General features: G+C 40.6%; 1 protein-coding gene across 1 annotated transcript in view; it reads right to left on the bottom strand.

Moving 5' to 3' along the window:
• The window catches only part of LOC149455881 (atos homolog protein A-like), a 49,459-nt gene that overhangs the window by 14,440 nt on the left and 20,955 nt on the right, over window positions 1–14,064 (bottom strand). Inside the window, exons 4-6 of the mRNA XM_089685753.1 lie at window positions 12,562–14,026; window positions 5,011–5,127; window positions 2,239–2,318 (exon numbers count right to left, since the gene is read on the bottom strand). Coding sequence (XP_089541879.1) covers window positions 2,239–2,318; window positions 5,011–5,127; window positions 12,562–14,026 — 1,662 coding nt within the window. The remainder of the gene's footprint in view (window positions 1–2,238; window positions 2,319–5,010; window positions 5,128–12,561; window positions 14,027–14,064) is intronic.

Here is a 14,064-nt window from a genome sequence, read left to right as displayed (position 1 = left end):
ATTGTAATGATGCATTTATGAAGTAAATCGTTTTTGCATGATTTGGGATGCTGCATCCTTTTTTGGATGCATGCTGCTGGTGGAATGGTTGGAGCCCGATTTTGATAATTCTGTGCTCAAGATGTAAAAAGTGAGAAATTCACAAAATATTATATACAGTTAGGCCCATATATATATTGGGACACAGGCACAATTTTCATACTTTTGGCTCTGTATGCCACCAGAATAAATTAAAACTAAACAATGCAAATGAATTTGAAGTGCAGACTTTCAGCTTTAATCAAAAGGGTTGAACATAAAATATCAAGTACAAATTTTAGGAACTGCAACCATTTTTATACACAGTCCCTCCATTTACAGGGGCTCAAATGTAATTGGACAAATGAATATAATCATAAATAAAATGTTCATTTTTAATATTTTGTTGAGAATCCTTTACTGGCAATGACTGCCTGAAGTCTGGAACCCATGGACATTACCAAAGACTGGGTTTCCTCCTTTCTGATGCTTTCCCAGGCTCTAACTGCAGCAGTCTTCATTTCCTTGTGCGTCTTTCTGCCTTTAGTTTTGCCTTCAGAAAGTGAAATGCATGCTCAATTAGGTTGAGATCAGGTGATTGACTCGACCATTGCAGAATATTCCACTTTTTCTTCAAAAGCTCCTGGGTTGCTTTTGCAGTGTGTTTTGGATCATTGTCCATCTGCACTGTGAAGTGCTGTCCAATCAACTTTGCTGCATTTGGCTGAATCTGGGCTGAGTGTATATCTCTAAACACTGCAGAATTCATCCAGCTGCTTCTGTCACATCAACACCAATGACAAAGTGCCACTGGAAGCCATGCATGCCCATGCCATCACACTGCCTCCAGCATGTTTTACAGATGACATTGTGTGCTTTGGATCATGAGCTGTTCCAAGCCTTCTCCACACTTTCTTCCAGTCATTTTTGGTACAGATTAAATGTTAGTTTCATCTGTCCAAAGAATGTTTTTCCAGAACTGGTCTGGCTTTTTTTTTTTTTTAAGATTTTTTTTGGCAAAGTCTAATCTGGCTTTTCTATTCTTCAGGCTTACAAATGGTTTGCACCTTGGTGAACCCTCTGTATTTGCTCTCGTGAAGTCTTCTTTTGATTGTAGACTTTTACAATGATACACCTACCTGCTGGAGAGTGCCCTTCACTTGTCTGGATGTTGTGAATTGGTTTCTTTACAATTGAATATCATCCACCACTGTTGCCTTCCATGGACGTCCATGCCTTTCTATGTTGCTGAGCTCACCAGTGCGTTCTTTCCTCAGAATGTACCAAACTGTTGATTTGGCCACTCCTAATGTTGCGGCTATCTCTCTGATGGATTGGTTTAGTTTTTGAAGCCTTACAATGGCCTGTTTCACTTGCATGGACCGCTCCTTTGAACGCATCATGTAGGTTCACAGCAATAGATTCCAAATGCAAATACCACACTTAGAATCAGCTCCAGACCTTTTACCTGCTTAACTGATGAAGAAATAACAAAGGAGTAGCCTACACCTGGCCATGAAACAGCTTTTGATTCAATTGTCCAATTACTTTTGGCCCCTCAAAAAAAGGGGGGATGGCTGCTCCTAAGAGCTGTAATTCCTAAACCTGTCTTCCAATTTGGATGTACATACCCTCAAATTAAACTTAAAAGTATGCACTTTCAGTCCATATCCATTATAAAACTATAGCTTGAATAGGTTTTGAGATCTATATATATATATTTTTTTTTTAATGTACATTTGTTTTCCAACACTAGTTTCTAATAATAAAACACTGCATTCTGACACCTGGGAGCCTCTGTTCGGCTAGCGACTGAGGATATATACACTGCAGAGCTATAAACACATGCAGAGATGCTGCATCAGGTAAGGCGTGCCATTGACTACAGAGATGCCTGGGCAGGCAAAACAAGGCTGCGCATAACAGGTGAGTATTGTTAGCACCCATGGCAGTTATGGTTTACCCCATCCCAAAACACACACTAAATGGGATCATTGTTTTATTTACTTGCTGTTCCCAGAATTCAGTATTTTTGGAATGGATTTTCTCCTAATTCCCTAAATTTAGTGTGCCCACAGATGCTCTGCACAACCTTAGATTGTATACAATTACTGGCATTTGTCATGTAACGCTGAACATCCTTATTTAAGAGTTATCCCAACAATGCACTGGAAAAAGAAAGGTTTAGTAAGAGCAGAAGATATACAAAAATATAAATACCTCCTTGTGGATAAACCTTTAAATTGTAGTAAGGAAGTGTCCAGATCAAAATACCCTGACTGTGTTTTTCTTTGTGGAACCTAGGTGAAATAAAAAGATTCTTTCATCTGGCAAGCCCTGGCTTTCAATGAACATTGCAGGAGACAGATCAAATTCCCAATCTGCAAACAACCTGGATTTCCAAAGACTCTCAGCCAACTTTAACTAATTGAAGCTTAGATATTTTGACAGATGACCAAAGAGAATGTTAGGATTTTAGCTTCAACGTAGTAATATGCTGCCAAATATGTAGCAAGCATGAAACAGTAAGTATGTAGTACATATAGAAGATAATTCAATAAAAAATAAAATATATCTGAAGTGGTATTTAGACATTTGATTTTTCCTAGCTGTGGAAACACGAGGATGGGAGGCAGTGAGAGGTACTCGCCCACTTTTGTCAGTTATGCTAAAGAGCTGTGTGTATGTATTGTTCTCATTTTAAATTCTAAGACCTTCCTGGGGAGTTTGCAAAATTTAGGGAAACATTAAATGAGTCTTAAAAAGAACTCCAGGACTTTGCTGTGTCAGCAACTAGGAACAAAATATGATCAGTTTAATGTACGAGATGGCTTCTGTGCAGTAGTAATCGAGCTTATTCTCTCAGCTAGGACACTACTTATATACACAAGGTCCCTCTTGGTGTATTCGGTCTTGGACATAATTTAATACTAATGCTTGAAAACCTGATGCATCCAATTTGCTTTTTTTTTTTTATTGTTGACTTTTTAAAGTGAAAATATACTTTTAAATAGAAATGGAGTGCAAGTCCGGTGTAAGAGTGACCACCACAAGATGCTTTCCATTATCTATACAAGACCAAAGAGCTGCTTCTGTCCACGGTTTGATTTAGTTTAAAGTAGAACTAAAAAGACAAAACTTTTTTTCTTTTTTACCATTTTGGATAGAGCAAGGGAGGATAACCCGTCAGATTTGAAATTTTTTTTTTTTGCCATCTGTGTCCCATTGCAGAGATTTCCCTTCACATCCTGTCCCATAGCCAAACAGGAAGTTAGAAGAAATGCCTGCAAATTATCGGATTCCTTGGGGACCCCCAGGTCACCAGAACAAGTGTCCCCATTGGTAGATTTCCCCTCTATTAATTTTCTGGGGATAACCCAAAATTTGGGATTTTTTTACCTTAACTTTCAAATGATAATGGCAAGAGAATCTCCCTAATGAAGGGCACAGACAGCAATAAAAACCTTTCAGGTGTTCTAATCTCTCTCCACTATCCAAAAAAAAAAAAAAAGAAAAAAAAGAAAAAAGTTTTGCCTTTGGTTATTCCATGTTTACTGTGCACTTAAAATTTAGTTTGGGCCAGCTTGGTTTAAATGGATCTATGCTGTGGCAGAACAGCGGAGGTGTTTTGGAGGCTGTAATACAGTGTAGCAGCTTCTGCGGCATACAGTAAGCTGTGGTGTCTGACCAAGCCCAACCCATTTCCCTTTCCACCCAGAAAGAAACAAACAGTTATGTGACTTTGCAGTAAATAAAAAAAGCATCTTGTATTTTTATCAATGAATACAAGGCATCTGATTGACCAAGGAGAAGAGGTTGGCAGATGGCATCACAAGCTCCACCTTGGTCAGATAACTTCTATTTATTGATAAAAAAAAAAAAAAAAAAAATACAAGGTGCTTCTTGAATGGCTGAGATGTCACATGACCGACTCGGCTTCTTTCCAGCCACAGAAGGAAAGTGTGTAGGACTCCCAGGAAGACAGCACAGTACTGTATGCAGTAGAAGCTGCTGCACTGTAATACAGCCCCCACAGCCTTCCGTAACAGTAAGCATTCATTTCAACAAAGGTGGTCCAAAAATACTTTTTAAAAAAGGCGCAGTAAAAGTGAAGTTCTGGTTTATGTTACTTACCGGCGCTGAACTTCCCCCGACGTCATGGCTAAGCTCTAAAATACCTTACATTACCCTGTCCAAACAGACAGCCAATGTGCCAGTCTCACTGGACAGCGGAGTGGCTGTTGTGAGGACTTAAAGTTTTACTAAACCCACAGCAGTAAAATCAATCTTTATATGCAGTAAAACATGCTGGTTATACCCACTGTTATCCAGTGGGTTAATGTACATTTTGTAAAAAGGCTGTTTGATCCCGTCTTCTCTGATGCTCCCCTTCTTTTACTGTCCCCATTCCATCTGCTGATAGTACAGAGCTCTAGGAGGCACTCTAGACATATACACTAAACTGAGCATGTGCAGAGAGTTTATTTTCTTTGGGAGAGTGCACGTGATCAGCACAGGGCCATTCAGCACTGTCCAGGCAGAGGGTCAGGAGTTATGCAGACTCATAGGACAGTCAGAGGAGAATGAAAATTCCTCCTACAAGCTTTAACCAGTACTCAGCTGGGCACTGATAAAAGTCACAAGATTGCTATATACTGCTGATGAGAAAAAGGTATTTAGCAGTTTATATTTACTAAAAATAATTGTATTTCCATGTTCTGTGGAATTTACCTAGATCTGATCTCCCACAATACAATCTGATCAGCTGCTATCGGAAACAAGAATAGAAGACTCACTACAACTGCAAATGGCTAAAACCGCTTGCCTGTGCCAAATGGGAAATCTGGCGCTGAAATAGTATGCAGCTTTTGCTGCTTGCAAACATCTGCAGAAACAAATGAACAAGCTGTTTCATAGAATGATTGCATGTAAATAAAATCACACAAGGGTTCAATTATTAATAAAATATTAAAAAGGTCAGCAGAAACTTACAGGACTTGAGAGTAAAGGTAAACCTGTGCAAGGGTGGAAGGCTTTGGACGAAGTCCCATCTAGTGAGTGGAAACCCTTCTTCCTCCAATTATTGGATGTCCGCAATGGTACAGATTTCTGGGTACACCAAAAAAAGAACATATAAAATGGTATATATTTTGCACTGTTAGTTATGCTCCTAAGTGCCAATGTTGTATTGTTTACTTCATGAATATTGTGCATCACATAGTAAATGGACCCATTACTCGTTTGCTTTAAAGTACAACAGAGGTCATGGCAAGCTAAACTACATTGGCAAGCTTTGGCCCATATCATACCTTGCTAGATACCCTGAAGCTGGCCATACACCTGGCAATGCTAGAGCTTTCCAATACAGCTTCATTAGTTTCTCACTTTCAAAAGAACTTGCAGACTGGTCTTGTTCATTTGGTAAATGGAAATATGTGCATGGGTTAAGGTGGCATAATGTTGTGGTTGATGAAAAACTCTAGGACTTCCAAATCATTTTCTCTACTGCCCATTGCCTACAGGAGAAACTGACACTAGGCACAAAACTGAAGGCCAGACCTATAGAGTCTATAACCCCTCACACCTGCCCAGTTATGCTTCTCGTCCTTAGGAGAACGTATCCCTCCATCCTTACTGCTATATTTTCCGCTTGCATTGGAAAATGTTTCTACCATCCACAGGTACTCATTTCAGTCTGAATATTGGAAATCTTGGAAGTCTCTCCAGTTAGAGTGTGAGCTCTCCCAGATCATTCAGTATACTGGCTTGATCTCTGCAAGGCTCCTGCAGTTGGCAGGAACAACCAGTCTGCGCTCCAGTTGGCACAGGGCTCCCCTTTATATGTCAGGACAGGGTATCTGGAGACTGCAGGCTGAGTACTGGTACCAGAGCTGTGGCAGTTCAACTGTCTGCATCTCTGAAGACTCACTGTTGTGATTGGCTAGCAGGCTGTCAGCTACTGTGTCACATTCTCACAGATGCTGCTGCATCTGGAAGGCAGTATGATGGAAGGTTTAACTCTTTACAGAACTTTCCTATTCATTTAAAAAGGCTGCTTTGACATGGATCCATTTTTCTTCTGTGGCTGCATTAAAAAAGAAAAACCGTGTGACCATGTATTCCTATGGAACTCTTCAGATTGATCTGCTGTGGGTCCAGTGAATTTTTCAAAGTCCTCCTTGCTGCATTTTTGGTGCAGGTTTAGTGAAAAAAAACAAACAAAAAATACACCTCCCCTTTGAATTCAATGACAAAACGCAACAAAAAGAAAAATACTAAGAAAAAAAAAAAAAAAAAAGTACTGACCCGTGGTATAAAAATATAGCACTAGATAGTCTGGCAGGCAGACAGAGGCTGAAGAAAGGGTACGGGGAAGGGAACCAAAAGTGCTCCACTCTACTAATGTCTTTATACTAAGAACTGATGTTGGTACCTTAAATATAGAAATATAGAACAAATTGTCCCCCTGCGTCACCCTGTCCCCTTGTACAGCTTTGAGGGCGGGTGGATGCTATAAGCCCACAGCTGGTTCTGGGCAGTGTGGGGCGAGGATGCTGCCCATGGAAGCGGCCCATATGCGCAGAGCATTGTGACATGATGCAGGACGCATGTACAGTGATGAAGTCACTTTTAGTCACCATTTTGGCATCCGGTGGGACAGAATTGGCAGCGTGGAGGCATATACAAGGGGCTGCTGATCAGTCTTAATGTGTGGTTGTTTCTGGTGGGGGGGTGAGGCTGTGTAAGGGCAAGGTATGGAGCTGCTATGGAGATTTAGAGTAACATCAGTGATATCTACAGTATATGAAGGTATGCATGGAGTATCTATGAGAAGGGGGGGGGGGTTGGGGTTTTCTGTTCAAATTGTCTATATGGTGCAGTAAAGGAATGTCCCCAAGTAATACTGGTGGGCAAAAGAATGGCTTATGAAATATCCCCCATCCACCTAGAAGATGGTGCAAATATTAGTGTGGGCAAGCTATCTGTCCCCATTTTTTGGTAAAGAAGATATAGGTTTATATGTGGAAATATGATCATTTTAAGAATCTTTGAGCCCTGTAGAATCATGGGTATACTGTGTATATAGATCAGAAAGGCTGCCAAGTGGGAGATGGAGTTAACATCTGCAATTTAGGGCTAGGAGTTACTTCGGATTGTGTTTTCTGTCCCCTTCCCCTAATCTCCCCTCTCCTGCCCGCTTTCCTCCCCCGGGCCCCAAGATAAACTTTATGTATGCATATAAAAGCGTTTTTTTTTTTTTTTTTTATTAAAGTAGTATGAGGTGATACAACATATTTAGAATTCCAGAATATAGCCCGCTGGGCTCACGTGTTGTCATCATGAAAATTCTCCATCTTTGGAATTTGTTTTTATATGGTCCCAAGTTTTCCCTGGTATTTCTGGAGTGTACCCTTGGAAGTTCATAGTATAGGACATCAGTGTCATTGGATCCCAGCTAAGGTATACAAAACATGGGCAATCCCTTATGCTGATCCTTGGAATGGGTGAGTATGTTTCTAGCTTTAGTATATGAAGGGACACTAAAAACCAGATGGATGGGATGTGGAAGATTGGTGGTGATATACCAGTACAATTAGTTGTTTGTTTAAAGTACCCACATCAGTTCTTGCTTCATCTAAAAAGACAACAGAGAGGAGCCCTTTTGGTTCCCTTCCCCATCTCCCCTCTTCGGCCTTTATATCCGCCTGCCAGACTATTCAGTCCTGTATATTATTTATACCATGGGTCAGTACCTCTATTTAAGCATACTTTGTTTAGGACATGTAACAGGTTTCATATGATGTATTTATCTTGCTTATGTTATTCTATGTATTAATTTTTTTTGTATATATTTAGTTTGCACCTACATGCCCTCTTTGTCCTGACAAAGCTATTTAACTGTGAACTGCATTGACAGATCTGGATTTGGAGAAGCATGCCTTGGCATGTACAATGAATACAAAATATATGTGCGCTTAATAGTTCAGGCTAGCTTTCATTCCTGTCCAGTAGAGGGTATATACACTGCTCAAAAATTAAAGGAACATTTTGAAAACACATCAGATCTCAATGGGGAAAAATATCATGCTGGATATCTATACAGATATGGACTGGGTAATGTGTTAGGAACGTAAAAGATGCCCCATTGTTTGATGGAAATGAAAAATGATCACCCTACAGAGGACTGAATTTAAAGAAACCCCAAAAATCAAAGTGAAAAAATTATGCAGCAGGCTAGTCCTTTTTGCTGAAATTTCCTAGCAGCAGCTCAAAATAGCACTCAGTAATTTGTACAGCCCCCACTTGCTTGTATGCATACCTGACAACGTCAGGGAATGCTCCTAATGAGATGACGGATGGTGTCCTGGGGTATTTCCTCCCAGATCTGGACCAGGGCATCACTGAGCTCCTGGACAGTCTGAGGTGCAACCTGGCGGCGTCAGATGGACAAAAACCTGATATCCCAGAGGTGTTCTATTGGATCTAGGTCAGGAGAGCGTGGGGGCCAGTCAATGGTATCAGTGCCTTCATCCTCCAGGAACTGCCTGCATACTCTCGCCATATGAGGCTGGGCATTGTTGTGCACCAGGAGGAACCCAGGACCCACTGCACCAGCGTAGGGTCTGACAATAGGTCCAAGGATTTCATCCCGCTACCTAATAGCAGTCAGGGTGCCATTGTCTAGCCTGTAGAGGTCTGTGCATCCCTCCACGGATATGCCTCCCCAGACCAATCACTGACCCATCACCAAAAACGGTCATGCTGAACGATGTTACAGGCAGCATAACATTCTCCACGGCGTCTCCAGACCCTTTCACCTCTGTCACATGTGCTCAGGTGAACCTGCTCTAATCTGTGAAAAGCACAGGGCGCCAGTGGTGGACCTGCCAATTCTGGTGTTCAATGGCAAATGCCAATCAAGCTCTATGGTGCTGGGCCCATAGGGCCCACTAGAGGATGTCGGGCCCTCAGGCCACCCTCAAAGTCTGTTTCTGACTGTTTGGTCAGAGACATTCACACCAGTGGCCTGCTGGAGGTAATTTTGTAGTGCTCTGGCAGTGCTCATCCTGTTCATCCTTGCACAAAGAAGCAGATACTGGTCCTGATGATAGGTTAAGGACCTTTTACAGCCCTGTCCAGCTCTCCTACAGTAACTGCTTGTATCCTGGAATCTCCTCCATGCTCTTGAGACTACTGGGAGATACAGCAAACCTTTTGGCAATGGCAGGTATTGATGTGCCATCCTGGAGTAGTTAGACTGCTTGTGCAACCTCTGTAGAATCCAGGTATCCCCTCATACTACCAGTAGTGACACTGACCCAACCAAATGCAAAACTAGTGAAAAAAGAGAAAATGAGTAGGGGAAAAAAAAAAAAAAAAAAAAAATTGTCATTGCCCTCCACCTGTAAAACCATTCCCGTTTTGGGGGGAGGGAACGTCTCATTGTTGCCCATCCAGTGCACCTGTTAAAATTTCATTACCACTAAAGCAACTCAAACTGATTAACAACCCCCTCTGCTACTTAACTGACCAGATCAATATCCCAGGAGTTTAATCGACTTGATGCTATACTCTGATTAGAAAATGTTTTTGTTTCTTTTTTTGAGCAGTATATATATATATATATATATATATATATATATATATATTTATTTTTTCCCTGGCCATCTCTTCTTTTTATGTACCACTAGATTGTATTTGTAATACTACAGAAAGCCTCCTCCTCCCCATAACACATGGGAGGTGTTCAGTAGTTCAGAAGTCCACAGGACTAATAACAGGACCTAGGAGTTCAGTGCAGCAGAAGCAGAGATGTTCGTACACAAGACGTTACAGGCTTGCTGGATATCTGGCAGAACGTTTAAGCCCCGTACACATGAGAATATTGGACAAAAGGTAGTCCATTTTTTTTGCATGCTAGTCTCATATCGAAAGTGAAGGTTACGAAAGATACAAAAGTCCTTGTACAACAGAAAGAGAAGTTGGAAGTGGAAGTGATGTAATGTACTGTATTTTAAGATGAAAACTGTACCGATTACATAAATAAAAATCGTACGATCTGATATCGTACAAAAATTTTCGTGTTTGTCCCTTCAAGTAATTGAAAGCCAACGATCAGATTATTGTATGACCGCTTCGAAAGCTGTATTTTTTGTACAGTTTTCTGATCATGTCTACTAGGCTTTAGCCATTTTTTGTACTTGCAGTATTTTAAGCAAAAGGTTGTTGCAGATGTTAGCACTAAGCGTCTAGAATATTAACTCAGCTTTGTTGGGAGTATTTTATAACTAACCCACATTGTATACAGAGTATAAAATGTCAAATCTGTGTTGCATCAGGTGGCTTGATGATGATCTAAATAGCTGACTCAAAGCAATGTACCTAAACCAGATTTCAAGACTCCTCTGCCAAGGACAACCAGCTCTTGAGTGGCAGGATACAGCAAGGCTCCATTCACAAACCAGCTGCTCTTATTGCAAAGTTCAGTATGGTGATCACCTCATGTCATCCCAACACAGAAGCCTACTACACTACTGAACCATATTGATGTCATAAAAATACAGTGTCACCCAAACAAAATATGTGGAAAAAAAGGTTTTCCTCTTGAATCCAAATAAAACATATAAATACATGTATTAGCCCATTTACATAAGTACTGGAAAAATGCACATCAGTAATGGTGTTGCGATTGGCAGATGTTCAGATGCTTAACCCAGCAGGTGTCCTGTTGGGTTCAGCAACATAAATGATTGGGGATATCTGAAAAAAGCCACAATGCATTTGCCAAAAGTTTGTGTATGGAGCCATTTAGCTCAATGCACCCTTTCGGGACTGGCTTCTGGACTTACCCCCAATACCACCTTGAAAGGCCTAAATGTACGGATCAATACAATATGTTCTTAATGACAATTTATTACTACAACTAAATTACTAATTTTCTTGACATACAAATTACATTTAAAAAAGAATCTTATACTGTGATAAATACAGAAGCTGCCATTAAGGACTTCTCGAAAATGCTAGTTGTCTGGCTGTGCTTGACCATCTATAGCTTAAATAGATTGAGACACTGACCTGGAACAAGCATGCAGATCAGCAAAGAGTGACGTCAGAACTCCTAATGTCAACTTGTGATCCAGAACAGTGACTCAAGAAGTACTAAAGCCATTGAATAATTATGACAGCCAGAGAAATAGATTTTAAATAAGGATAAGTCAGCAGTGTGACTTCATAATGCCTCTACCAGTTGTCCAATATTTTTAATAAGGCTGTAAAATGATGAAAATGGCAGCAATACGCCATAGACTGCAATTCCAATAAATATATGATAGCTATGACTAGGTTTCTCAAAACCTTATGACGGATTTCTTACTGGTCCCACTCACTGTCCTGAAATGAGGCATAATCAAACTTTTTTTGGGACATGTGATGGAATTAGAACGTCTCTAAAAGACTCATCTAAAAATTAGCTATTCTTGAAACAAGCACAAAATCTTTATCCAATAACATATGGATCTGCAAGACAGTTTTGTCAACACTGCAGATCTCAATATCAAAAATCTTTGTTATGGCTACCCATATTTGCAGAATTGCTTTTTAACAGCCCTTAAATGAAAGGGGTTTAATTCTTCAAAATGTACTGACATGGCATCACCTTACAATAAAATCTACATCGTTGTACGTTGTAGAAAACCAGGATTTGGGCCTTTGTGACAGTCTCCTCTATCACATACAGTAGGTAAAGCAGCTCTGCAAAGCATGCTTGTGTGCAAAATGTGCTTTTTACAAAAATCAGGTATACAATTGGGCATGTACTTTTAAACTTTTTTTTAAATGACAAAATCCTGCCTAAGGCATGCCATAGACAAGTCAAAATCCAAGTTGTTGAGCAAAAAACAAAAAATAGCTCATTAGGATCGAGCCATCGTTTCATTTTTTCTAATAAAAAGCCATCATGTTGGATCAGGTACTTTTGATCGCAGCATGAAAATGGTGTGTCGCAGCTGACACACTAATGATGCAAAAAACGAACGATTCAGAATTTTTGTGCGGTTTCTGCATTGTCTATGGCCTGCTTAAGACAGTGGCCATAGTGGCCGGTAAGGGCACTCATTCCAAATGTGGAGAGCAGCTGGTATAATTTAGCCATGCAATCAGAGAAAGCCAAACCCCAGGAATAAAAGTAAAACTAAATTGCAAAAGGGGTTTTATGGGTTTTCCTATAGTGTCTGCTCTTGTGTAGGACTCCTGTTAAGAACCCATGACAGTCCCATCCTCAAACCAGTAGGCTGCAATTAGAAATTCTCAGTACCTTACATTGGTTTTTGATTATGTTCAGTTCAAGATATTCAGTGTTTGATAAGAATTAATCTGCAAACACAAAAGTGGATATTAAATTCCAATCTAGGAGTGATAGGTGCAATCCTGACTCTAGTGACCCAAGGAGAGGAAAATGGCACACATCATTACAGACCTAGGTCAGTGCTGCCACACCGCTCAATCTTTGCAGTTATTAAAACTACACTTGATGTATATACAAACCTTTTGTTCTGTATTCTTCAGCCGTTCACATCTCGAACAACTCTTGGTGGCCTTTCCTTGCTCTTGTGCGGCACAGTCACACTTGGCTGGATCCTCGTTCTCATCATGGGTTGTCTTCAGTTTGTCCTGGGTCTCTCTGAGTTTTAAACCATCGCGTTCCGAACTGACATAATTTTCTATACTATGAAGTTGATTAGTATGATCAGACCCTTGTGCTTTCCATGTGTTATTCTCTGTACATTTAGGCTCTGATACTTGGCTAACCGCACAGGTTTTCAGTGCCACTACACTTCGTGAACAATTCTTACAGAAATCACCTTGAGAACTGTCTCTGCTTCGGTTTTCAGTTTGCTTGTTGTTGCTGCTGCATATGTGGACATTTGTCATACTATGGTGTGAGATGTGGGTTACTTTATTGGTATTTTTTTCTGTCTGGTCACCTTGTTTCAAGTCACCTATTTCAGGAAGCGCAACTGAATTTTCTCTTGTGGATACAGATAGTGCAGGTGGTGTGTGTTTACTTGCAAAACTCTGAAAGGAGTTAAAAACTTGTTCACTAGGTTGAATTAAAATAAGTTTCCTTCTAGCTTGTGGTTTTGGTGAGGTTCTACCTTCCAGACTGTGGCGAGAGGAAGCGATGGGTGTATCTAAAGATGGTTTCAGTTTTCTATCCAGGCTGTCAGGGGTTAGAGTCAAGTCTGAACTGAAAGTATTAAGGACAGGTGTTTCTCGCTCTATTTTGTTAAAATTTTCATCTTCAGATTGGTTTCGGAATATTTTAGAACATATAGTGCTGGAGTCGTGCAATTTGAAAGAACGATTAGCTATGTGCGTATTTGCTGGATCACACTGTAGCAAATGTTGTGCAATTCTCGCTATGACTTCTTGACGTTCTTGAATTAAGGTGCCTATCAGGGGGTTGGTCTCGGTTGGCTGGTTTGCGTGCGGATTATTAGGTGTATCAACCAAAGACAGGGATTTAAAATTTCGAACAGGAGAGTCTGGTGGAGCTCCCTTTAACTCGCTGATCACACTGAAACCTTGAACCTTTGATGGTGATGTCCCAATGTCATAACCACTCCCACTCCCAGATATTAACTTGACACTTCTGCCAGGAATAGTGAGATTCATGCTTAGACTTGTCTTAGCTTGCATTAAACCTTCAGGTCCAACAGTCCACGTCTGCTTGCTACAAGAATGCTGAGAATTGAGGACACCATACTGCCTGCTCTCCTTCAGCTCTCGTGGCGGAAGAACACTCTGCTCACGTGTGGAGAACCTCTTCTCATAGAAGCCAAGATCACTATGGATGCTACAGTTCAGCACTGGATAGCTGGATTGTCTAGGCAAAGACTGGACACTGACTTTCAAGGCCACATTGTGAGAGACATTGGGAACAGGAAACACATGCTCAGTTGGGGTGTGTGTAAAATTCCATTGCAGTTCTCCATCAGCCGGACTTACTCTGTAAATATATAGGAGGACAGACAATTAGTCTCTTTT

Source organism: Staurois parvus, unplaced genomic scaffold, assembly GCF_062004578.1.
Source record: "Staurois parvus isolate SC_StPar_1 unplaced genomic scaffold, SC_StPar_1.0 ptg000385l, whole genome shotgun sequence".
Classification (NCBI taxonomy): Eukaryota; Metazoa; Chordata; class Amphibia; order Anura; family Ranidae; genus Staurois; species Staurois parvus.
This window is presented reverse-complemented; position numbering and strand designations above follow the sequence as displayed.